General features: G+C 34.5%; 1 protein-coding gene across 1 annotated transcript in view; it reads right to left on the bottom strand.

Annotated features, from left to right (window-relative positions):
• Positions 1 to 26,632, bottom strand: part of LOC106125047 (Golgi-associated PDZ and coiled-coil motif-containing protein-like) — a 48,809-nt gene that overhangs the window by 96 nt on the left and 22,081 nt on the right. The window contains exons 3-12 of the mRNA XM_013322132.1: positions 6,584 to 6,635; positions 5,085 to 5,238; positions 3,800 to 3,905; positions 3,122 to 3,277; positions 1,826 to 1,951; positions 1,485 to 1,597; positions 806 to 904; positions 550 to 715; positions 227 to 433; positions 4 to 96 (exon numbers count right to left, since the gene is read on the bottom strand). Of these exons, the coding sequence (XP_013177586.1) occupies positions 4 to 96; positions 227 to 433; positions 550 to 715; positions 806 to 904; positions 1,485 to 1,597; positions 1,826 to 1,951; positions 3,122 to 3,277; positions 3,800 to 3,905; positions 5,085 to 5,238; positions 6,584 to 6,635 (1,272 nt within the window). The remainder of the gene's footprint in view (positions 1 to 3; positions 97 to 226; positions 434 to 549; positions 716 to 805; positions 905 to 1,484; positions 1,598 to 1,825; positions 1,952 to 3,121; positions 3,278 to 3,799; positions 3,906 to 5,084; positions 5,239 to 6,583; positions 6,636 to 26,632) is intronic.

Below are 26,632 nucleotides of genomic sequence, written 5' to 3' on the forward strand. Positions count from 1 at the left end.
GACGGGCTCGGCGGTCACGTGGGGCTCGTCCGACGAGTGTGCGTCTCCGGCCACCGCGCGGTAAGTCCCCTTCGTCCGCCAGTCCTGGATATAGTCCTGTGCCATTAGATAAATTTTTGTTTTGTTCATGTAAAATAAATTGATACAAAGAGTAAATATAGAAAAACAATTCTGCTAAATGAAGCTGGGGCTAGTTTTGGCTATAAAAGTCAAAGCAGTCGCATACCTGTGGCTTGCGTCTCTTTTTGAGAGAGGGTCGCCTTGTGTGCACCGGCGTGGAGAGAGGTGTGGCGGGGGGGGGTGAAGAGGCAGTGCGGGAGGCGCGCACGCGGGGCGGAGATGAGGGCGGGGACACACCGGGGGACGCCCCCGACACCGCCTGGTACGGACCCCGACGTCGCTCACCGACGTTCTCACTCTCTAGTCTCACCATCTGGAACATCGCACATACTAATTTGTACCCTGTTACCGTATCTACTCTAAAGTTCAAAATAGTAGGTAGAGGAAGTAGTGGGGAGAAAGTATGTTGATGTAGGTGTGTATGACTACCTCTAGCCTGGTTTCGATCTTAATGTTGTCGTCGTCCATGTCGAGTATGGCGAGGTTGTTGTTGAGAGCGCTGTAGTCGACGGCGTAGTCTGCCCGCCGCGCTCCCCGCACCGCCCCGCACCGCTCCGACCCGCACTCGCTGCCCGACCCTGCCACTGACTCCGCCCTACCAACACAAAATACCATTGGCCAAGGAATGTAGAGCAAGTAGAGCTGTCAGTATAATAATTCTTGATGTAATATGTTCAATGTATACCTATTGTTATAGTCAGGTGTGCGAGGGGCGGTGGGCGTGGCGCCGGAGCCGTCCCCTTCCTCGCAGAACACCTCCCCGTCCTCGGGGTACAGCGGGAACCTGCAAATAACCATCACAAACTATTATTCACATCTTTTTATAACTAAATTTCAACCTTTCACATTTTGTACAAAGTTGAAATAGTGAACGACATTAGATTTTTTTAGCAATCAAACAGTGTTCAAAAATATGCTGCTCTTATGATATTACTAGAGTTAAATTCATAAAACAAATCATTGTGTATAAAAAATATTTTCAGCGTAAGAATTGGTAAAACATTTAATTTCAAGTGATCTAACGAATCGATGTTTATCAATATTTTCTAAAGCGCAAAAATCGTTGAAGATTATATAACTTCAAAAACAATAGTTCATAGTCCATTGATATCCAGTATTATCAATCATGTCCTATTGTTTCAAACTTAAGAATGCTCTTTAATTTTCAATAAAGTCGGCGTTCATAAACATTTATTTGTCAAGGACTTTGACAAAAAATTAATATCCCAATGATCATGTCACGAAAAAATTAAGAACAACGCCATCTAGTCTAAGGTTTGAAAAATAGTCTACTGATTCGCAACGACAAAGTAAATATTTGTTTAATAGAGTATATGAAACAAGGCTAGTACTACCAATAATACCTGTAGTTATCTTCAGAAAGGCGGTCGTCGTCATCTGTAGCTATGAACTGTACACAGAGCGCGCAGTCGCCCTTCACGCTTTGCAACGCCTGCACCGCCTCCTTGTGACATGCCTGAACACGTAATAAAATACATTTAGACATCTTACCGTTGGTTTCTGAGATCAAAGACTCTGTATAAAACATGTCGTCATCCCTTTCATTATCTTCGACAAAACAGAGATAACAATATGTTTTAACCGAGATTTTGGCTTCAGAAACGCAAGGTTAGTTGCAAGCCAAAAAGACTCCTTAATCAAAATACATTTAAGTAATTGTCGTTGAGCGCCATCTATCGTTTACCTGTGTAAGGTCGAGGTCGTTGATGGCGAGGATGGCGTCGCCGACGTACAGCTCGCCAGTGAGTGCGGCCGGCCCGCCCGCCTCCAGCTCTGAGATCAAGATAGGCACGCCGTGCTCGCGACCACCCTGTATAGTCACATTTATTTATAAATAGATGTCGCTACTAGTCACCGTACTCACAAAACTATTAGCAAGACCAAGAATCATGTCTTTAAACCTAAAAACTGACAAATATATCTAAACAGTTAGGTATAAAACAAAATAAATTATGATAGCTCACTGCGCCACTATCCACGTTAACTAATGTCATAAGATCCTTTTTGTACTGTAGCTGTAATGTCATTTTTTATCTTTTATGTAATTTTAACTGTATAAAACATATCGTCATCCCTGTCATTACCTTTGACAAAAATTTTGAACGGCGATTTTGGTCTCAGAAACCCACGGTAAGTAGGTTTTATAAATATTGTCACAGAACAAAGCGAGATAGCAGGGCACCCTCGTCAGTTCTGTCTATCTCTATCATTAAATTATTTAGCACAACTTTAAATTGCTAAATAAAAATACTAAACATACTTATGTTAATTGTGTTTCATCAATATTAATATTCACTTCATAGTTAGTGTTATGCTTTTTTGCAAAATTAGACCACCTTACCGTTTTAATATATTCAAAACAAATTTATTTAATGTAAACATTAAAAATTAACGTGTAAATAACTTGTCTAATTATATACAAGCCGATGATTAAATTAAATAATTTATGTATATGTAATTCATGAATATATTACTATGTATATTGTTAGATAAGATGTACAGCATTTATGTTAATGAAGATGTTGCGTGCAGGAAGCAATATATTATTGAGATGGCACAAGTCAAACGTATCGGCCGCTATCACCGCCGCGGCGGTCGCAATCAATATCCTTTGCGCGCAGGGCTACCACAAACACAATACGATTGCACAGACACCATAAATTATAGTTAATTCGAACAAATAAATAGTTGCTGTTCATAACTTTACTCTAGCAAAACATTTTGCATACATTTTTCACATTTATGGTGACCCTAGTTGTTGAATTAAAAAAACGAATTAGTAGCCAATGTGTTCTCTCAGACTATGTCATCTATGGCAATTTCATCGGGGTTGCGGTAATCGTTCTGATACCTTTCTAAAAACGTCCATCCATACATCCAAACATTCGCATTTATAATATTATAGTATGATTAAATTTTAACATAAAATTCACGTCTTGCTTAAAAATCAGAAAAACATTCTATAATAGTTGGTACTAACAGTGACAGATATTCCCAGTCCAAGATGCGGTGAGCGACGCACACGCACGGTGCGGGGTCGTGCGGCGGGAGCGCGCGGCCGAGGCGGGCGCGGGGACAGGCCGCGGCAGACGCGCACCAGCGTCTTGTGCCGCTGCAGCAAGATCTCTGCCTCCACCTGCCAGGTAAACGACAGATTTAAACGCGTTAAAAAAAGGTTTCTTATTATCACTATAAGTATTTTGTTATTACATTTATGCGTGGTGTGGTGATTACATTTGCTGCTTTTGATCGAATTTAACAGTATTATTTTACTTCTCAAACCAATGAGTTCGCTTATTGTCATCAATTTCTCTTATTAGGTACACATATAAAAACAAAGTATGTTACTATGTAAAGGGATTTCTAATTGTCAATAACCCTACACCACATTATTTTATCGTATAATGTTCATGAAGTATGTCGTATGAAACTGTTCCCTTAAAATTAAAGCATCATTACGTATTATATCCTTATCTAACAATTCTATTTTAGTATCGTCTAATATCATTCGCATTGCATTAGCAATTCTAGAATTTGGGAGGTTGTCACTGATCCTTTCTCGGTGACCATTTAACTAAGATTACTCAGATTGTTAGGAAGCTCCTCAACCAGTCCCTTTGGATCTAGCAAAGCTTCAGACTTATTCCAAAGGTAATACCTGTGCCCAAAGCGAGTCTCTAACTTCAGAGCGCATGTCCCTGCCGAGCAGCTGCAACTGCTGTATCCTGCCCGCCAACTCCTTGTCCAAATACTTTGTAGCCAATCTAATCGTTACAACAAAGTGATATAAATTAAATATTTTTATTCTATAGCCTAAATATGTGTTTATATACTTATAATATAAGTACTTTTTTACTGCTTTTTATCACATCAAAAAGTCAAATAAAGGTTCCTCAATCAAAAGTCAATGGAACATTATTTAGTAACCAAGATATTGCTTGACCCAAGTATTATGAAATATAAAGTCAAACTTGTTAACTATTTGCCCTTCTCTTAATAGAATCTTCGCTATAAGTGTTTTAGTTCCAGACCTTTCTATGTACAAATGTATCTCACGTTGAAATCGTAGTACTACAAGGTTAACTTAAATAAATATAAAAAGATTTTCATATCAAGCCAATTAAATGGTTGTTTTTGCTGATTTTTTTTGTGAAAAATAATTTAAAGCTTCATTAACCAAGGGCCTTCGTGCCAGGGAATGACTGCAACGTTACGCAAAAAATAAGGTTAAATAAAAAACAAAGAAACTTACATAAAGAAGTGGTTTGCGTATGAATTTTTCCAATGTTTTTTTGGAATACATCTACGTTCCTTAAGCTTAAAAAAAGTTTATGAGGGCAAAATACTGCACATATATTGAAAAGTTTATTGTATGAAATTGCTCATAACATTCATAACATTGATTGTAAGAAAAGCTAATTAAAAATAATGACGATGAAGGTTGCATGAATTTAATCTATAGAAAGCATCTAGAGCTGAATCATATCGAGACGTAGATGTCGTAAACTGAGAACTGCACATAAAAGAACTCGACTCTTCAATTAATTAATAAGTTTGTCTAGTTCAAGATTGCAACAAGCGCATGTTTGGAACAGCTTTCACACTGCAAAATCTACAACAATTTTATAGATATCAGACCTATAATTTTTATAGGTTTACCACTCTTTTCTAGTTTTAGTTAGGTTAAAAGAAGTAGGACGAAGCATGAAATAACAGAAGGTTAGCCAAAGAATTAATCACATGACAATATTATATTAATAGTAATAGTTTTGAGAAATTTAAAATCTACACTGAATAAAGTTGTATACTTTTGTCAGTTTGTAAAAAAAAAACAGATATAAGTTTTCTCTAGAACAATTAAAATATATTAGGTTGTGTAATAATTGTGCTATATACAAAATCGTGTCTCCACTGTGGATGTGATATGGTGTGATGTACATCACCTGGCTCCAAAGAGTTCTGAATGCAGGGCGAGCACGGTGTCCCGGAGCGCGGCGTTCTCCCTGGCCAGCTGCGCCGCCTCCGCCCGAGCGCGCCTTGCCTCCCCCACCTCGCCAATACCAACAGCCATCCCCTCGACACTATCCTTGCGAGCCGCTGTCAATCATTATTGTAGGAATTATATTGAAAATGTTCCTAAAGTTACGAGATTATATTATAGAGGCAGTTAGATTCGGAAGGATTTTCTTTCTTATTGCGTCACCTTCTGAAAAAGAAATGAAAGCCTCGCAAATAGGAGGCGATGGCAAACTATGATCGGGTAAAAGTTTAAGTGAAACTTAACTTCTCATTTGTGTAGATCCTGATTATTCATCATTTGTAACCACGTTTCGCGACAAATCATCCTTGTTCCTTACATGCACCTAGTTGATTGTGCATTTTATGCGGTAGTATTGTTGGCTTCAGAAAAGGTAACGTCATCCAAAGAAAAAAACGTTGTATTTCAAATGGAATATAAGAAATTAATTACGATTGATAGAATAGTTATTGACGGTACATGTGTACTTAATAACAACAAAGGAGCAAACGACCCCCGTGTGACGCGCTCCATTTGTTATTCAATCGTGAGTCAGATTTAACTTTAACTCGGCATACACGTTACGTATAATTAAACGAAACGCGTTGCATTCGTCGCCCGCGCCACCGCTATACGCCACATCGGTTTAATTTAAACTAATGAATGACACACACAGGGCTGCCAACTAGTACGCAACTTGTTAGGCGGATAGTTCCTGAAAAATTGTCAATTCAAACCTTTAGCTATTTTTGTGAGACTTTAATTATCTGCGTCGACTTTACACCGTTAGTTCTATTTTAAATATTCCATTTACTTTACAATTGAAGGCAACTTCTTTTAGCTAGTACATTGAAAGTAACTGCCCAACATTTTTATCACATGCATTACTCTAGATTCCAAAGATAGTCGAAATTTACCGTAATGCGGTAACTCTTAAGAAATAAATTATAACAAGAAAATAGACTAAACAAATTGAATCAAATCAAAACAAGTAACACCGCTATTAGAGTTTAATAGTAGGTGCGTCGGAATTTTAGATAAGAGCTCATTTGCATTCAGACAAATATTTAGGTAACATTATCTGAGTGTAAACTTGCCGAAACATTTAAGTTAAATGTTGTCTATATCCAAATATAGAAATCAATTCTACTATCTATTATTGTCGCGAACGTTTACGATAATTAAACTAAATTATACGGCGACATTTTTGACATCCCTGTTTGAGAATATTTTCACATAGCAAACCATAATGATAAAACATCAACAAAAACTTATCCATCAATCTTTAGCATCTTTAGAAAGAATATAAGCTTGGAGATTTACAACAATATTCGGTAGCTTATAAGCACAAAAAATAATGTAACATTAGGTGCAAAACACAACGGCGCCGGGTAAGCGGGATTAGTTTGAGATAAAGAAGCTTACCGACAGCCGCCCGGGCTTGCACTAACTCTGCTCTCATATCCACGAGCTCTGCCTGCGAACAAAACAAAATATTGTTGAATTACTTTGCTCAATACTAACTATAACACTATGTTGTAAGAAACAAATTATGTTTTATCTTGGGAAAGTAGTAAAGTATGTATACAATGATGGACAAAAAAGGTTGAAGAAATCCGAAGAAAATATGGAAGGATTTTGTGAATATGCGTAAGAAGTGCGAAATTTCAGATTGAATTGGGAAAGTAGTTCATGCTGAGTCAATCCTTTGTATATAAATACACAGTCATTAGGAAGTATCAACCTTTCAAGATCTTATTATGTATGATATGATATAAGTCATGAATATAGGGATGTATGAGATATGTGAAAGTATGAGATAATATTATGTGATATAATTTGTTAATAGTAGGCAATGATTTACCTATCTCTGTCTACCTTTCTTGGAATAAAATACGCGGCAATCTATCTATTTTAAGTATCTCCGAAAAGCTATTCTGAATATGTTTATACTTGTCGAATGAAGAATTCAAAATAGAAATAGCTAATGCTTAGTGAACAGCTATTGCATTCGCATTCCACGAATAGATCGAAGAATGGGCCATTCCTATTAATAAATCTTATGATTTATAATCGTACCTATTAAATATCTCAAAGTAGTTTCACTATCAACGACTTTTAATGCTGAAAATAACGATAAATGCATATTAAGTTATGTGTCTTTTAGTTAAATAATCATAAGGTCTTTACCACTGTTTTGAATTTGCAAAATATTATCTGAAATTTTATTTGACTTAAAGCGTTCACGTAAAGATTACTCTATTCAAGCTCAGCATTTCCTCGTACAATAAAATGTGATTTAGATGCCTAAGCATTGAGTCATGGTCACAATGGGATATAATCTCAACTTGAAATCAATAGCGACGTAAATTCCAATCAGAGACGACAGATGGCGGGCGTGACACGGCGCACGCGCACATAAATCCTTTAACCTTTGCCATTCCCTTAACCTGCAGGACTCACGCCTCCATCCCCCATTCACTTAAATCTTGTCTCATTTAACGTACCCGCTAATTCCTCGATGATTTATAGTATTAAATCAATTTAGCGGTGCGTCTTTCGGCTGTAAAACAAATAGTCTAAGCCTGCGGGCTACCGATAAATAATGTTAATGAAAGAGATTTATTTTCTCATTATGTTTAATAAATTTTTATTAAAGTTTGTTGTTGGAAGATGGAGCAATGTTTGGAGAGTATCATGTTTTTGAATACCGGAAGTAAGAAGCATTTTCTTTATAGAAATCAAAGTAAAAGTGTAGACTATTTCATATTTGATTTACGCTTGGATTATACAAAAAATGCTACAAATACTTTCAACTTTTTAAAATTTCTAACGATATATTAGATAGTATTTTTGTATTTTGTGAACCAAATCATATGTTAAAAACCTATTAAATTGATATGGACATGTGGGATTTGGATTGTATACGCATATTGTTTTGCAAAAATCCTTATTATTGAGAAAAATTCTATAGTTATGATGCGCAAGCTTAAGGAAAATACGTTGACTGTATCTAGACTAAACAACAGTACAATGTTCTCAAGTAAAGAATCGCACATTGAAAAGAGATAGTTTATTTCCTGATCTAGACAATAACGGGTATTATTTAATTTTTTTAAATCAATTGATCACAGTTCAAAAAGTTAAACATGATGACGTCTCTGTTTTCTCAATGATAACGTGAGGGATGACGATATGTTTTGTTTCAGTGTTTTTACAATGGAAACCCCCAGTTGTCTCTGTGCGACGATACGGAAACAGTGTGATAGGAGTCAGCGACGCGAAGTCTCGTATGCGCGGCGCAGTGCCGGTGGTCTAACGTCTGACCCGATAGACTAAGGCCAGTCACAGACTAAACAACATTACAGTATATACCTCATAAAAAAATATGAACTCTGAGATTGCCCTTCTATATAGTAGTAGTAGATGAAAAAACGACATACATTGTGCCATTTAATTCTATTTGAAGCAACCTAAGCATAACTTATTTAACAACTAAACCTGCGTTTAATTCTCAGGAGGATATTCAAAATCCTACGTCTGAAGCCACCAATATCAGAAACAAACAGGAGCCCTTTTTTTCTTTTTTTTAAAGTTGGTTTAGAAACTAGATGTCGCGCTGGAAGACAGAACAAATTATACCGCCATAAATAATTTTTTAACATAGATCAAATAACAAGGGGAGAAACATTTAATAGTGAATGTTACGTTTACTGTTTACAATGTAAATAAGTCGCCAGCCTCTCAAATTAAACATGATCGGATGCACCTAGCGCTAGCGCACTCGACCCTCAACTTATTTAATCCACCCACACACTTTATACACCCGTGTATCTAAACTGACTTCTTTATTAATTTCACAATCGGCTTTGTTAACAAATACATCTTTGGAAAGAGGAAAAATTAAAGAGTAAAACAAAGAGACCCAAAGATTATTCAGCGTAGTTTAATATAAAGATTTAAACTATGTCCTTCTGTTCCATTATGAATTACCCAAAATGTAGTTAACATTGGGTAGCCAGTCGCCAAATATTAGGAAGATTTTTTTATCTTTAGTTTTATAGCTAAACTAGCTGTCGTCTAGAGAGAATCGGTCAAGCCGTTTCAGAGGAGTATGGGAACGAAAATTGTGATACGAGAATTTTATATATAAGATAGAAACTCGCACATCACTAAACTTTATCCATTGTAAATTTTGTATGATAATTGATGTACGTTTTAGACATGAAAATGAGACTTGGTTCATTATCCAGAGATAGTGTTGAACCATGTCAGCATATAATAAGCTTGTGCAGTGTTTACGAGGTACAATACATAGTAAAGGTGTCGCGTAAAGATGACTCAGTCAGTTAAATATGAATTTTAACTAGAACAACTAATAATGATTGAAGAGCTGCCAAATTAACGGGGACAAGGACGTTAACTAAACCTGAATACGAAAAACTAAAAACAATTTGTCGCTTTTAACAAATTGGTAAATCAACAAGATGTTACTGGGTGACAATGTTTCGGTGTAGTAGAATGGAAACACTCTTACCCTGTTCTGTTTCAGTTTAAATTTTATCTTTATTTAATGCACTCAGTAGCTTGTAGATAACTTTTAACTCCATAATACTGTTGGATTTAATCTTATCGGATCAAATCGACTATTGCAATTTATCGACTCCATGAATGAAGTCGAGAATTTAGTAACGTAATATTAATATCAGTGCAAACAGTTTTTGAGCAAAGGTGTAATGCATGTGTACTTACATTGTACTTTAAACAAATGTTTGTATTCTTACATTGTAAATACATTATTGTGTCTGGTGTATTGGCATGTATCATTATACATGCCAATAACTCACAAAAAACACTCAAGAAACGTTCAAAGAGGCCTATAAAGTACACAGGCACGGCAAAGAACAAAGAGCAAGTAACGTACACAACAGTTGAATATTATAAACACGTTTTGTGAGGTTTTTAGAAAAGAATCGCTATTTTAAATTCTGTAGAGTGGAGACAATGCAGGTTGGCGGGTCGGGGAACTCGGATGCCGCGCCGAGCCGGAGACGGACTACCACAGACTTGGTGGAACAGGGTCACCACCATTGCTCTATTTGTAACAGACCATAGTCCAGATTGCAGCAGAACCATACCTTAACTAAGGAACATAATAATAAATGAATAGAAATAACCGAAACGTATTATGTTATAATAGAAAACCAAAAATCTGCACGACGAGACGTTTCGCTTCTATTACTTTTTCCTTTTCTAAAGTTTATGTATTCATGTTTTGTCTAGACTTTTAAAAGCTGTGATAAAAATATTATGTTCTTTATAAAATAACTAGATACGTTTCTTCCTCAATTAAGAATAACGCTTACAAAATATTAAACGTGTGGTTACTTTATATTCAACTGTTACGCTTAGATTACCTAACATGTTGCATAACGACATCATAAATGTTTTCCAATGGTATTTAATTTTAATAGCATAGTCATTGCAGATTTTTATAGTTAATATAGCAGCACAATGCTGGCATTGATTGCCGAAGGGCTGCATTATGTTCGTGTTATGTAAACATCGTATTGACACTAATTGTTCTCCAACGTACTATAATATTAATAATATCCATTATAATTTTATATGTTGTTTTTAATGAACTTCTTCAAAAGAAAAGCTGAATAAACAAATGGATTTTTAATCTTAAATATTGGTTTTTTGTGTTTATTTATTATTAATAAAATAATTCAATAGAACATTCAATTTATGCAAGAGGTACTCGATAGAATGTTTTTAAAACTAAAAATATCCATAAAATTATAAAGTAACAAAATCTATAATTTAATGTATTCCTATGACATAACATATTCTCAGCAAGTACTTTGTCTGTTTGTAACCTTAACCTTACGTCTGTGTTCTGTGTTTTTATAAGTTATGTTGTAAAATGTAAAATTGTAAGTATCTTTGAGATAGCGTCTTTGGAAGGGCGCTTTGAGCAATTTCAAAGAGTTACAGCTCAGCTTCGTGTCTTATCGACAATTCGCCATCGAGTCTATTCAATGCTTAGCTTTTAGCACTGCCTAGGTCTCGTACCTGTATTCTTGACACACATTTGATTATGCGCTTCGTCTAGGTGTAAACACTTTACGCTCGGTTTAGTCAAATAGTTAAAACATAATGACACAAGATTTTCATTTCAATTTTCAAACAAATACTCGAAAATACAAACTGCAATGCGCTTAAATGTCGACAGACTCATGAGTTAAATACTTGTTTGTATACGTTGAATTGATTTCAAAATCTGCTATGTAATATAACTTTATAAATAGCAAAGTACCTTGTTATATTATAATACAAAGACTATTATTTCATCTATTACATAAAAGCACCTACACCTAAATTACGTAAGCAAGTTCTTTTATTCAGATATATGAAAATGAATTAGTTTATTGATTATTGTCGACAGATTGCTGCAAGTTGATCAAAGCAAAGTTGCGATAACCAATAAACACGACCTACGCCGAGTCAAGATCATTACCGTCCAAATAGCGTGGGCGTATTGTAACGAACGATTGTGAATATTGTAACCACGTATACACGATGTTACACAAATCGTGTGGCCAGAGTTAATGTGCATGTATCACAGCACTCGTAATGAAAGTACAGTTACATCTAATGGTTAATGCTGAGACAATGAATGCAATTCATTAGGGCGGCAATAAAACACGAGTCGACGTCCGTCGTCCGCCGATTTACCTAAATACCGAGACGACAAGCTGCTCGCTTTCATCTCGTCACTAATTAAGTTACGATTGATTGGGATGAAGGTATCCGCCGTTATTTTTACTCAATTTATAGGACTGTATCATAAATTTGATAGACAACCTTTTACCGATAGAGAAATTGAACAACACGAAATAAGAAGCGGGCCATGAATCGATGTCAATGACCCGATAGAATAAAAGTTTCAACAAATTCTGAAATACATTTTTTTCATGACCTTTCCACATCGTAACATCGTAGCATTAAGGTTATTATAACCAAACATGTTTTTTTCATGATACAAGACCTTTTTAAAATTCAATACAGATTGGATGATTGAGAGAAACAACTTCGGACTTGTATAAAGTTGTTTTGGGATAAAGATGTTTCCATGTGATTTAAATTACTACCACATGGGTTACCGATTCAAAGGTCCATTTTAGTAGTAAGATAAGCAATCCTTTCCTAGTGCGGCGCTCGCGATGATGAGTTGATAACGTCCGGATTTAACGAGATTGATTCACCGTACCCCTTATCTTAGTTAGAATCTTAGCGGGATGATGTGACTGCGGCACGCGCTCCCCGCCACACGCGGACTCGCGACAATTTTATTCATAGTAAGCGGCTACTATAAATCTTCCAACACTCCGCGCCGACGTTCGTAGCGGCCGATCATCTCGGCAGATGAAATTTGACGCTCATTTGTATAACAGCACTACGGGTATCACGTTTTAGTAGTCGGATCTTCCACAGCTTTTAACTCTCGACATATTTAATACGACCACACAGGGAGATATGTGAAAATGGGTGATTATGTCGGTGAGAGATATTTGGATAGTTTCCGTGTCGTACACGACTTTCACACATTTACAAATAAGTTATTCAAACGATGGAAAATGAAAACTTGTAAATTTAATATGAGCTGTATGGTCGCGTGCATGGGTATTTACGCGTTAGAACGTCGTGTTGTGTTCGTGTGCGTTCGTTGTTTCGCCCGTCTTGTAACGCCCCACATTGTTTCGTCTGACGGACTTGAATAGAGTTCAAGTGCTCATTTGCATGTGGTCGCAGCGGCAGCGTTGCGGCGGCCGGGGAGACGATTGTCCTGCGTCTTTGCACTTGTTGTCACTCGGTATGCAAACACTTCACTCTGAGCTAACTGTCCGAGGATGAGGGGACATTAAGGGCAGCTGAGGTTATTATCTAGAGTACCGTATTTTCATCTGCATGTGAATAGTAAACACATCGTCCGTCTAATTGACCGCCATGACTTTTGGTTCTCATACACAAGGTTAACTCTAAATTACGTTAATGTAGTAATTGTAGTTCAGACAATGTCAGTAGAAATTTATTATATTTAAATTTTTATTGCATTCATAATGGTAGAATAAAACTAAGACATTCACGTAATAACTTATTGGCCATTGTAATACTTGTAGTAACTTACATTCAATTTCTATTGCTTCTGGCCCTTTGCGAGCTGCACGTATGAAACATCCGATAAGCACGAGCCCTCGAGACAAAAAGCACGGAACTGAGATCAAACGAAGCATGATTAGTTCCCGGAGGTTCGCCCACACCACACTTGACGCTTATGCAACAACAAGCAAGTGCAGGCGAGATCGCATCGGAGTCGGTGCTGTCGTAAAGCCAAATTAGATGCATTACCATAAAATTTATTTAAGAACGATTTCGATCTAGGGGGGACGAGCGATCGCCGATCGATTTAAAAGTTTAGTGAATGGAGCGATGTGACCTAATGAGGTGGAACAATGGCGGGCGCCCGGGGACCTCTGATGGTATCGCGCGACGCGGACGTCGACCGAGGAGCTGCGGGGCGTCGATGTTTGATCACGTTTGTATGCAATAAATGGTAACATTGTTGTTACCACAACTGCGCTCGTAACTCTATTACCGAAAGATCAATACAAATTAGAAGAGGCGAAAGAGACTTTAGAAACATGTTATATTTTAAAATATCATTACAGTTTGTATTTCTAATCACATGGGTATATCTGTCTGATGATAGACTAAAAATTAACACCAGGTAAAAAAGAGTGGCTAAAATATTATTTATTTCTGTGGTATTTAATAAAATAAGGGTAAACCAATTACAGATAGTCGTACAAAATGATATCTTATAAAAAACAGTAACGCGTAAACAAATCAAACGGTACCTTTAAAAGACCCTTTAATAGCGTTTGTAAATCATTAGCAAAGTCATAAATTTTAAAGCAATTTGTAATATGTAAAGTGGATGTTTGCACGTTGCTATTCCGACGGGACGACGACGAAGCATTAAGTTGTAAATAAAAACGTGATTTAGTGGTGAATGTGGATATTGCGTGACACTACGTAGGACAATAGCCACGCGGTAGTAATGATATAGGCTGTGTACACACTGGAGTATTCTTTGGTAGGATTGGTATGTTTCTGTAGACAATGTGAATATACCTGCGACTGAGAAAACAAACTAAATAATGTTAACAAATAGAAATTTGTTATTATGATAGACGAGACCCTTTTTATTATTTTATGAATGTTGATACTGACTTTATAGTCTTAATTTGCATATATGTTTTTCTTTAAACAGATTCAACAAATTGCTAAGTTAATGTTCAAAAATATTTAAGTGTAAATTGCCCTGAAACCGTAATAATTTCCTTTGCATTTAGTTAGCTCGCTTAAAAATAGTAATAGTAAAATTCCTCTCTCTCTCTGTCCTTCTCTGTCTCTCAGTCTCTGAAATAATGTTATGAACTCTAGTAAAGAACCGGCCTTAGCAAGCAATCACTATTGCTACACCATCGACATCGACAAGCAGTCGATATCACTGGACACGATCCAAAGATTTATCTCGATTCCTCTCCTCTGTCTAACATCTGAATGGAATTAAACATGTTGATGTACAAAGTGTCGGCCTATCGTACAGACAACTGAATATATTGAAAATTTATTCATTACTATTAAATTAATGCATCATATTATAATGTACAAAATGCTTGTCTCATTTGTGATAAATGTTTTATATCATTTAAAGGCTAACATCGAAACTAATGTATTCTTTAAGATATTTAAAAGAAACTGCGTAAAGAATCATTAGCGATAACACATAGCTGAAGAATTGGAAGAAAGTCTCTGTAAACTTTTGGAGTAAGTAAATACAATAATTCTTCAACATAAGCACTTTTATATTCTCCTTAGTAAATAGCAGTTTGGTACGTGTACAAGTTCATGCATTTAATTCTAGTTTGTATGTTGTTAAATAGCATCGGCAGCGAGCGTAAAGTGGTAGACAGCGCGGCCCCGCAGGGTGCGCCTAGCGTGCGGTTACATCCTCGACAAAATTGCCACTCGCTCAAATAAGCAGATACAAGGAAAGCGCAAAGATCACTTCTTAGAAAACCTTGTTTTCAACTCCACGCAACCATTATTCATATCAAATATGGTCACTGCTAGATAAAAAAAAAACTTAAATATTATTTATGGTCAAAGCAACTAGATTGTGAGAGTGGCCTAAAATTTATCAAAAATTTAGATCAACAACATTTTTCTACATCTATCTACTATCTTTACAAGTTCTTTACAAAAAGGAAGTCTTAGATATAAAAATGTAAATCGAAAGCGAAACGACCATAACACGGATAACAGAGAAGACGGATCGCGATAATACAAACATTTATTCTAGACTTGCGCTGAGTAATACTTAGGTTGTTTATGTATCGCTTCCCGCGCACGGCGGGCACGGCGGGCACGGCGGGCACGGCGGTCGAGCGAGGGGAATTGCAAAGTATGCGTGCGACACTAGGTCCGTGATCGCACCTGGGGGCCCGCGTCTGCGCAGCTACTGTCGTTTCTCCGAATGTCTACCTTGGATTGCCATCCATCAATTAAACAACTCAGGATTTTCACTAACGATTTACGTTGGGTTTCCTTGGGTGCATATTTATTTTTCTGTTGCATATTTTTTTTCAAATATGAACATCACATTTACTTAAAAATATAATGAAACTTTTGCGTTGATGTCTTTTTTAGTAATTTTTTGTGTCTGTTTTTAGTAATTGTTTAATTCGCAGCATCGTACACTTTTCGGTTTTGTTTTTAGATGTTATAAAAACAAACGGCAAGTTAGAATCAGGATAGATGCATTTAACTTACAAACAGCATGGTCACCCTACATTAATATGATGCAGTTCTCCCTACAATGACGGCATGCAATTGCAATGCGACGCATTCAAATCAGCGTTGGTATTGGATTACCTGCAGTAGGGGGGAGGGTAGGGGGCATGCCTGATAACGTACCGAGATGTTGGCAGTTTCTATTATAAACAGGACAAGCGCACGTTCAGCGGATGTATTTCGCAACGAATTAAAATGAGAACTGCAAGCTTTACTTTAGCTTTTACGACAACATTGATATGCATACTCGGAAATCGTCTTCTAGGGAGCTATTGTTTTGTGATATCCTTTGTGTCTGGATGTTTAACGATTATATTGTGGATTTTGAATATTAATAACGATAAGTTGTTGTTTATCTATTCTGTGATACAAATAAATAATGAGCCAAAGAGCCATATGGATTTCCCCTCGATAGGAGTTGTGCCTCTATGTATAATAGTAAACCCTATGTTTCTAAAAATGTAGAAGCACTTAACCATTTCATGCTTTTGGAAATTTACATAGAAAGAATTACGTGGTCTCTTAACATTAGAAAATCCAAAGCTGGTTTTCTATCTTTAATTTAAAATTTGTAATAATCGTTACTAGTATTATAAAGAAGAAAGTTTTGATTGTTTGCATGCATTGATTAAGCTCCGAAAACCCGGGTGATATAGGGTATATGTATTACTAGATTTTAAGTCTCCGCAGAAGAAATCGCGTGTAGTAGTACTATACAATTTCAACAAATATTCATTAGTATAGAGATGATGTAACGCTGCAATTAAGAAAGTATGTTGTGGTTAAGCTGAACTGATAACATAAAGTCAGGTAGATAGATTAAACGGAAAACACGAATACATCTTTACTTAGAATATATTATTATTGCAAAACAGCACAGCGTTATCGATAATAATTTCCAATAAACATTTTGAGGCAGCGCCGGGGACCTGAGGAGATCGTATCGGACATCCGCTCAAGTATGCTTCGCGCGGAATGCAGCAATGCGAAGCTTTACAAAACCTTTTCCTTGAATGGAACAAATAAGCTTACAAAAGTAAGGTAAAGATCTAACTTTGTAATCAGTGGTAGTGGCCGTAACAACATTTATCTCCGATTGGGCCTGTGAGACGTCAAAATGAACTCTGAGGTAATTCCTCAACTTTTCGTCTTTTAATTTTTTTAAATGTCTTATATAATTAAAAAAAACCTCATATATCAAAAACTACTGTATAATTTAGAACAATTTTAATATAAAAAAACTAAGAAGTCTGACTAAACTCAAATCGCTCATGTTACAGACGAACACAATGAAATAGGATTACAGTCGAACATATTTACATACGTACTTAACACCCAGGCTATAAAAAAAAATACGGTGATGTTATTATAAAAACTAAAGAGCTTCCGTTGTTTACGTAGTACTTAAAGAGGCGATGTTATTGAATGAATTTTGCAGCAATTGAAAGTAAGAAGGAAAGTATCCGGCACCAACAGACAATGTTTGCTTTGTAAACAAGAGCCCACGTTAATTTTTGTCCACTTATATCATTTGATTGTGCATCGAAAGTTGGAAAACAGGTGATTTTATATGCACAGATAAAGAAACTTTTTCTTTATTGACTGAATTATGTTATCCATTATCTATCCAAGCATTCGTGCATTAACAAATCTTAAACGTTAATTAATGTTAATCACGAGTAGATAAAAGCTTACTTTGATAATCATTTTGTATAAAATTATTGTCAAGGCAAGCTCTTAATACAAGAAAAGGGTTTAAACTTTCATTTAGAAATTAAGACAGGATACGTGAGAAATTTAAATGGTATTTTAATGGATAGTAACTAGTAAATATATTTCTCATTCGGCGACAAAAAATGATGCCTAATATTTATTAGACTTTCTTTGAAACATGCTGTCTTTACCTAATATTACTAAAAATTAATATGATCTTGATGGTTGAATAAGAGACATTTCTCTCAGCATAATTTACAGTACAAACCAATATAATTGAAAATGTCATTTATGCAAATAATCGGCGGTGAGTTTTTAATTAAAGTTCTATAGAGAATTATTCATTCGATTAACACAGCTGTGTAATTATTGAACGTCTTATATGGATTCAGCGTATAACAATTTAACGAGCGGCGTTTGTTATTACCGGCTGCGAGCATAGTTCACGAAGACTTATTCAGATGAGGCAGTAGGAATAAAATCGCAAAATAGTGCCGACAATAGTAAAAATATCCAATTGCCAGCTTTTATCGTAAGTCATGAAATGTTAAAAAAATAAAAAAGAAATGTAATGAAGATGGTTGTCGGACAATAGCCGCGTCTACATATTTATTATTTGAAATTAATTAAGCCAAATTAGAAGATGAAACTTTCAGGTAAATTAGGTATAAAATATTATAGAAACACGTGAAACTATTTTATACGACCGTAGAGCGGTTTACATTTATAATTAAATGATTATTTTACAAGGAAAACGATTCTTAGAATAATACAAACAGAACGTTTTAATAGTTACAACGAATAGTTCAAACAGCATAGGGCATTGCATTCGCGAAATTAGCTGGCAGCCAGGCGCCATCATGATTCGTAGAATTTAAAAGCTTTAAATTCAACCCCAATCATTTGATTGATTTTAATCCTTTAACGAATTACCTTATTACAAAATAAACATTATATGGTTCGCATTGTAATTTAATTACGCATTCTATGATAACTTAAATTTTTTTCAAGTATTTTTTTCTTAGCTAGGTGTTACGAAATGTTATTTCTTCTCTCTCGGATTACTACGAGACGAAAACAATAACGACACAGCTGGTTGACGCAATGATATGGTAAGTGAAGGTGGAAGGTGAAGGAAGGATTACCACGAAATCATTTCAACGGTAATTTCCTCGAAAAAAATCAATCTATCTACTGCTGACCAAACGAGTACACGACTGATTAAATTACTTAGTTTCTTGCAACTTTGGGAACTCTTATGCTGTTTTGTTTTATTGAATTATTATATTTAAATAGTGGAATATTACTGTTCTAAGATTAAGCATCAACAGAACATAATATCATCGTAGTACAACGTGTTAGTTCTGCATACAATGTGTAGAAGGATCACACGCATTAGTACACGACCCCATCATTAAGAATGGAGATAGGTGTATCGCTAAATATTCATTATTGCACTACAAATATTTCTATGATCCTTTGCATTAAGCTTGTACAATGTCGTATAATTTTAATTAAGCTTGAAGTGGGAGACATTGAATATAATAAAATTGTTTTATTGACGGTTAAATATGCAAATGTTTACATTAATAAGCGCGACTGCCCTTTGCTATAACTTATGATTAAGTTATGACTTCCAACAAATAAAATATGCATATTCAATAGGGCTGTTGATGTGTGTTTCTATATGTCCAATCGAAAGTGTTTCCGTGAAAGTTAATCACTAATTATATCTTGTAAATTGTCATATTCGTACATATCACAGCGTATTCTAATTAAATTTTATGGCAAACGAAATTAGAACGCTTGCCATATCAATTCGTAATTTTTGAAGGTCAATTGATTTGATTTAAAGCAATATTTTTAATATATTAGAAACTTCTAATGGTTACGGTGATATTAACTAATTGAACTAAATACATTACATTCTTCGCACAAGACAGTTTAAAACATTCTAAAAGACCTTTCAAATGTAATTATAAAATGAGCATCCAGCAGACAAAACATAAAAACGAAATAAACTGAAGCTCATGAAACAAGAATTAAAGAGAACAAACACTTCAATCAGGCTGTAGAGGAGCGCACGAAAATAAGACAAAACTTTTCCCTTTCATAAAGCATTTACGACACCTCGCAGATGGACAGGGTTGATTTACGACCCAGTTAAACCTTTTTAGTATTTCGTTATTTTTAGGACATTTCGCGCTTACAAAAAAGGTAAGTACCATGTTTATATGAAAATAAATACAAAAATACAAATTTCAAGATTCGTAGATTTAAAGTATAGTCTGATATAACGCCAATAATATCTTTTTGTAATAAATAAACTGATATTAAGGTTGTATTTTTGTACCTATAAAATAATCTAAAAATCTTTTAATGTCTCAAGGACAGGGAGACGATTTGAAAAAAGAAAATAAAAAAGTACAGTACCAGTAAAATTATATAATTTAACATACTACATCCATATTTTGCATATTCTAAAAAATGCAGCGAAATATTTACAGTTAAAAAATAACTTAGTATCATAAATATCTTGATTGCTGCAATTATTATAAATGCATGATTGCACAGTTTATTTAAGATAAGTAATCTGGATAAGTATTTACAAGACAAAATGCATGTTTGATAGGATACGAATATTATATTCGTGTTATGAATAATTAAGCGTTTATTACAACTTTACTTTTTTGCATGTCAAATTACGACGAAATTATACAAAGAAAACCTGCACCATTTGAGTTCTAGACATTGCACGGATTCCTATATCGGATACAAGAATGGGACAAAGATATATTTAAACCGAAATTTATTAACATTAGTATGTTTTTATACGGTCTGTTTGCTTCTTAAATAAAATATTTCTAGTCTAACAGTAAATTGAGGCCACGGTAAATTTAACGAAATTACCAATATACGTAAATACGTAAATTGGTAATTTCGTTAAATAGTTCAAGACATTAATTTAACTGTCACATATATTCAAGTCCTCATATCAATGTTTCACGTTGAAGAAAATCTATATTTGGTAAATCAAATAATAAACGAGCAATGAGACGATTGAAATGACATGTTCGTTTATTATAATGACACATAACATTAGCTGGGCTAAGGTTAATGTAATGGAAACAGTCGTAACAAACCAACATATTGACAGGATTTTAAATTAATGTAATATTCTATATTACATTTATTCTTACCTACTTAAATAAATACATACAAGATAACTTAAAATACTTGGTAATATAAGACGTAATTTTACTTAATAACTTGAAGCGAAACGTTTGAGATAACTATATTTTATGTATTTAAAGTAATACATAAGTGCGGCGCCATGAAGTATGGCGCCTTGTACAATAAAGAAGTAATAATTTTGTTATTATTTATTTGATAACAATCTATAACGTAAACGGGTATAATCTGTACCTATATATAAATAAAATTATTATGTACAACAATCTGTAAAATAAATCATTTATCTTGCAATTACAAAGGATATAAGGATAGCAATGTTATTATCGTGTAATATTGAAATTTACCCGGTTAACATCAGCTACAGACAGTCGATTTGAGTGTTTGTTTGCATTGGATATATTGATGTATTAATTCGCAACTACTGAACGGATTTGAAAAAAAACAATCTTGAAAAGCTTCACCATCCCCGGTTGACATAGGCTATATTTATTACTGGATTTTTTTTTATTCTGAGCGAACGAAGTCACAAGCAACTGCTAGTATAAAATAATAATAGTTTACTGTCTATCGAGGGATAATAAAACATTATTTACAATTGGCATATGAATACTAGTTCGCTCATTAAGAATAGTAATTGTTAGTAATAAAACAAGCGACCTCATGGTTTATAAATAACTCTGGTTTTTATATTATTTAATAACTTCTCATAATCACAGGAAGCTTTATTCTTTCAGTTCTAAGTTTATTTATACACATAAAAATATGATTAAATGTGGAACCACAATTCAAATTACTATAATATAATAATATAAAATTGGTGTAAACAATAGACATAAAGTAAATGTTGCGTTTATTGAAACTAATTTCTTAGCTGTCACTGGTGCTTGCTATTACTAAAGTCATTAAAAAAACTAAACACAACCGAAAAGAATACTAGTGTATTTTTAATTACTGAACGGTTACTGTACGAAGCTTGTAATAGATTGTAGAGTCAGAGGCGTAACACGACATATTACGTGTTCATTCATATATAGAATTTGCAATAGATTTATTAGACAAACTGACAGGCGAAACGAATTCAAATGGCACTATCGGTTTATCGATCTTCGCGTATAGCACGCAAGATAGTGTCGCTACGAGAGTTCCCACGGGAGCAGAGGAACCTGTCGTTACACCGCACCGTGTCCGAACGCAACACAACAACCATCTCATCTGTCGCCGTACTTTATTACTTGTTGTCTTCAACTCGTACGACTACCGTTTACCTTATTTATTTTTAACCCTGTTGACTCTATCTGCATATGCTACGAATAGTGGCGACGAATTCAAATAAATATTAAATTGTTTAGACGTTCTTGAAATACAACCAAATTCCAGCGAATAAATATATAGTTTATAGTTTGAAATCGAAAAAGCTGTGCAACAGCTATGATTCTATGGGCTTATAATGCTACGAAGCTTGAAGATATTTGATGCATGGAAAAAGTTTTATTACTAAAATGAACATGTTTTTAAGTAATGAATTACATTGCAGATCATTGACTTATGTTGTATCCATGGACTTTACCAATATAAATGTAAATCAATCGAAAAATTATTTATTTTGTTTATTCATATAATCCGTTTACCGTTTATTTCACGCTGCGGCTAGTCATCAACGGCCCACGAATCTGTGACCTTCCGACCTGTCCAATATGATGTCTTCAAATTGATTTAATGAACACATTTATAAAGTAAGAGTAAATATGTCGAAATGTATCATAAAAAAATTTAAAAAACATGTATGGAATAAAACTTCATAGTTGATTTTGTAACCAATACATTTACATACATAAATATTACTTTAATGTATTACAACTCTAAGAAGGTATATAAAAAAAACTAAAATAGCTAAATAAATAAACACAAATACATACATGTTTGGCCCTATTTTTTCAATATACACACATAATTAAACGATCATAAGGACAGTCATAGAGCTTATTTAAAATTGGAGACCATACAGCAGAAAACAGCAGAAGCAGCGGGGATGCAAAGATATATAGAGATCGCAGTCTGCTGGTCCGATGGTTCAGAAACTGGTTTGCTTGTCTGCAGCTATGTTTGCGGCTGTGACAGCCCACAGCCGCTGTGCGCTTCAGTGGATCATACGAACCGTACTCTTTACACATACCATTTATCAATTGTAACCGTTATACGAAAACCGATACAAAAGGATAAAAGTTAATTAGTAAACTTAAAATAATCGCATAATTAAATTATTGACTTTTAACTTGAGATGCAAACTTTTACTAGTTGCATTCAAATGTAAATTCAGACGTCATTTCAAAATTTTAATAAATGTAAATTATTTACTCAAGGCGAATGAAGATGTTAAAAAATTTAGACTAATATAATTTATATTCATTTTAACATATAAAGGTATATATAAATCATTTTTAATATAATATTAGTATAAAGCATTTTTAGGTCCAGCAATCATAATTCAAACGTTGAATACAATTCTTAAATTAATTCATATAGCAATAAAAATAAATAACAATAGAGAAAACATCAATTTGAATAGTTACATAAGAAAATCAAAACACAATATAAAAGTGAGAACAAGCAAAAACTTAAAGTATCAAATATCGAAAGAAATAAAAACACACGGGTAAATCACAATCACTGAAAAGATATATCGTATTTCCTAATCGATGGGCGCAAAGATGTCGGAAGTGCGTTAACGATCAGAAGTTAGGTGACACGACACAATACGACGTTTGTGTTAACTACAAATATGGAAGTAGAGAGCACAGCTTTGTGCGCCCATTTTGGACATTGATGACATGACATACTTTTAATAATACAAAATAGTGTTTGGTGATAAATCGATTTTCTTTAGTTTACAGCAACGGTTACGTTTAAGTGAAAGTCAATTATTTATGATGGTATTGTGTCTGTAAATAAAAATACAACGATCAATGGAGAGACGACAGATCAATTGCTTTTTAAGTGTTTGTTATAAAATTGTTATGGGTTGATAATTTTTATACGAAAAATAAAGGGACATTTAGTAACCGAAATATTTGCTAGCATTTGCAATGTTTGATGATTGTTTTAGCAACTGATGTTTGTGACATTTTTGAAATGTAAAAAAATACGTAAAACAGCCTTAGGTTTAATTTTTACAATTGGTACATAACGCATGCAAGAAATCCTTTGAATGTTTGGTAATCGTTAACCTAAATATGTCTGTCTATTACATAACTAAACCGGTAAAGATTAGCACTAAATCCGTCTACAAAAGGCTTCTAGGGTCTTTTGAATGTAGTCTTTTATACATTATATTTTTATTGTATCAAACACGTATCCCAACGACGATTATTTAAGCTACTTTAATAGAATAAAGTATTAGGCGTCATCACAAATGCAATTAAATAAAACAAACACATCAATCAAGGGGCAGTGGCGCGGACGCGAACAAAACGAAAGCTTTCGTTTTTCTTTTTGCGGCCGCATTCAACAAGACCTCGTACCCAACGTCACACTTGATTTACAACTTATCAACACAATTTATGACACGGCACAATTTTAATCTATCAGTGCTGCAATGACAAACATCAGTGATGTCAAATGCACTTACATTAATGCAAGTGACTTTGGTTTGGCATTATAAAGAGCGTGTTACTTAAATGAATGCGTTGTCATATCAATACGCTCATAGCGCATTTTAGCCAGTCATCCAATTATGCATTTATCAACGTGAAACGTTACTTCAACAGATTATTAACTATAAATTTGGTAATGCCTTGTGTAAAGTCATGTAAGTGAAAGTATAGTATTTAACGTTGTTATATAGCGTTAAATAATAGTCTAAATAGAAAATAAACACGAGGATGAGATGGGTCAAATGAAAAAGTTTACTGTTACATATTTGAAATTATTGTGCATCGCGGAAATAATCTATTATTTTAATGAATATAATAACGATTGTTTTAATTTCTCTATCTATATATTTATATTAATTATGTAAATAATATGTAAGTATTGTTAAATATGTATAAACAGAAAAACTGATCATCATTGTATGACCATCAACCAAATTAAGGAAGTTTACAATGGTAAAGACAAGTTTTAATTACAAAATAAGGAGGTATAAATTAAACCGAAAATGTAAATAATATGTATTTAATGTATCAACAATGAAGCACGTAGCATAGCAAGAAAATTTGTAAGAAGTATTCGTAACAACAACGGTGAAAGTCAAAATTTGTACGAAATTTGTCGATCTACTTTATGTCCTATGGTCTAACACTAATCCAATAAAAATTTCGATAAAGCAACGAAAACTTTTTCGCAAATTTTCGTGCTAAGCCCTTGATCACCTTTCCGTAAAGACTAATAGTATAAAATAATGTGTTGCATTACAGCAACCTGTTTTTGTTTCTAGAGCCTCCACATACCGCAGCCAACACAATACCGTAAGCCAATAAGCAGTGCGGGTAACTCGGTACACACGCCGCCAATAAAACGGAGCTCAATCTATCAGGAAACATTACTTTATTAGGCCGTAAAATGTGATGTCTTATCAACAAAAAGCAGATACATATAACATAAAATATGACTTACTGTGAATTAACGCAGTTAAATTTAATGCACAAATTGCAGAGGCGTCGTAAAATGAAATCATACGGTGAACAGAACCCTTCTTACAGAATAATTTGGAACGCATACGTAGTATGACTAATATAAAGTATAATATTACATATTTTTGCTTACGGTAAAAACAAATTTTTACAATTGATACAATCAACATGAATAAGTTTTATGACATTTAATTGCATAAGGCAGGCGTAGGAAGTTGATTTAAACGCAGGGAAGGAACTTCAACACAGACACGTTATATTACTTGTTACAACTGAATTCAGTGTAAGTCTCGTTAAGTTTTGCAAATGTTAGAAGACCATAGCTTAGGCAGATACAAAAATTGCTACCTTTACTACCTGAGACATGTTAGGACTTCCATGATCACAGAAGTCAGTTAATTTTATCACGGATATCGTCTAACAAGTTGTTCCCCCTTTAGTAAATACTAACGAGTATTAAAAACACAAATTACTAAGGAAACAAACACACTATCACGTGCTATGATTGCAATATTATAATTGTTTTCATTAAGTGTAATAAATAAGTTTTATAGCACTTAATGACAGACAAATATATAAATGTGTAGGCAGGTAAATCACTGCATCTGATAATTGGCGCAATTCAATGCAATAACAACACTTCGTGACAAGACTCGACCTATTTCATAAATCTCATAAAGTTATCGGAAAACTTTATAAGATAATGACATTGACTACGCGACATTACTTCCTTTAGGCTTCATTTCAATGCTTCATCAGCAAACTAAAGTATATAAACTTTCCCTTAGCACTAACATCGAAGAAATTTGCCCCCATCTGTGCGACTGGCAGTTGTTGGTCGCAGCTGACATAGCGTCGACTATTGAAACAAACGACGCAGTAGCGAAACGCCGGTTCAATTTATTGACTACCATTTACAGCTAATAAATGTACATTCGTACGCTCGGAATAGTACTGAAGTGAAAATCTAGGTGAACAGATGTCCTTCCCCGCAGCACGTATATGGTCAAAT

The sequence above is a fragment of the Papilio xuthus genome, unplaced genomic scaffold (assembly GCF_000836235.2).
Source record: "Papilio xuthus unplaced genomic scaffold, Pxut_1.1 DF825928.1, whole genome shotgun sequence".
NCBI classification, from domain to species: domain Eukaryota; kingdom Metazoa; phylum Arthropoda; class Insecta; order Lepidoptera; family Papilionidae; genus Papilio; species Papilio xuthus.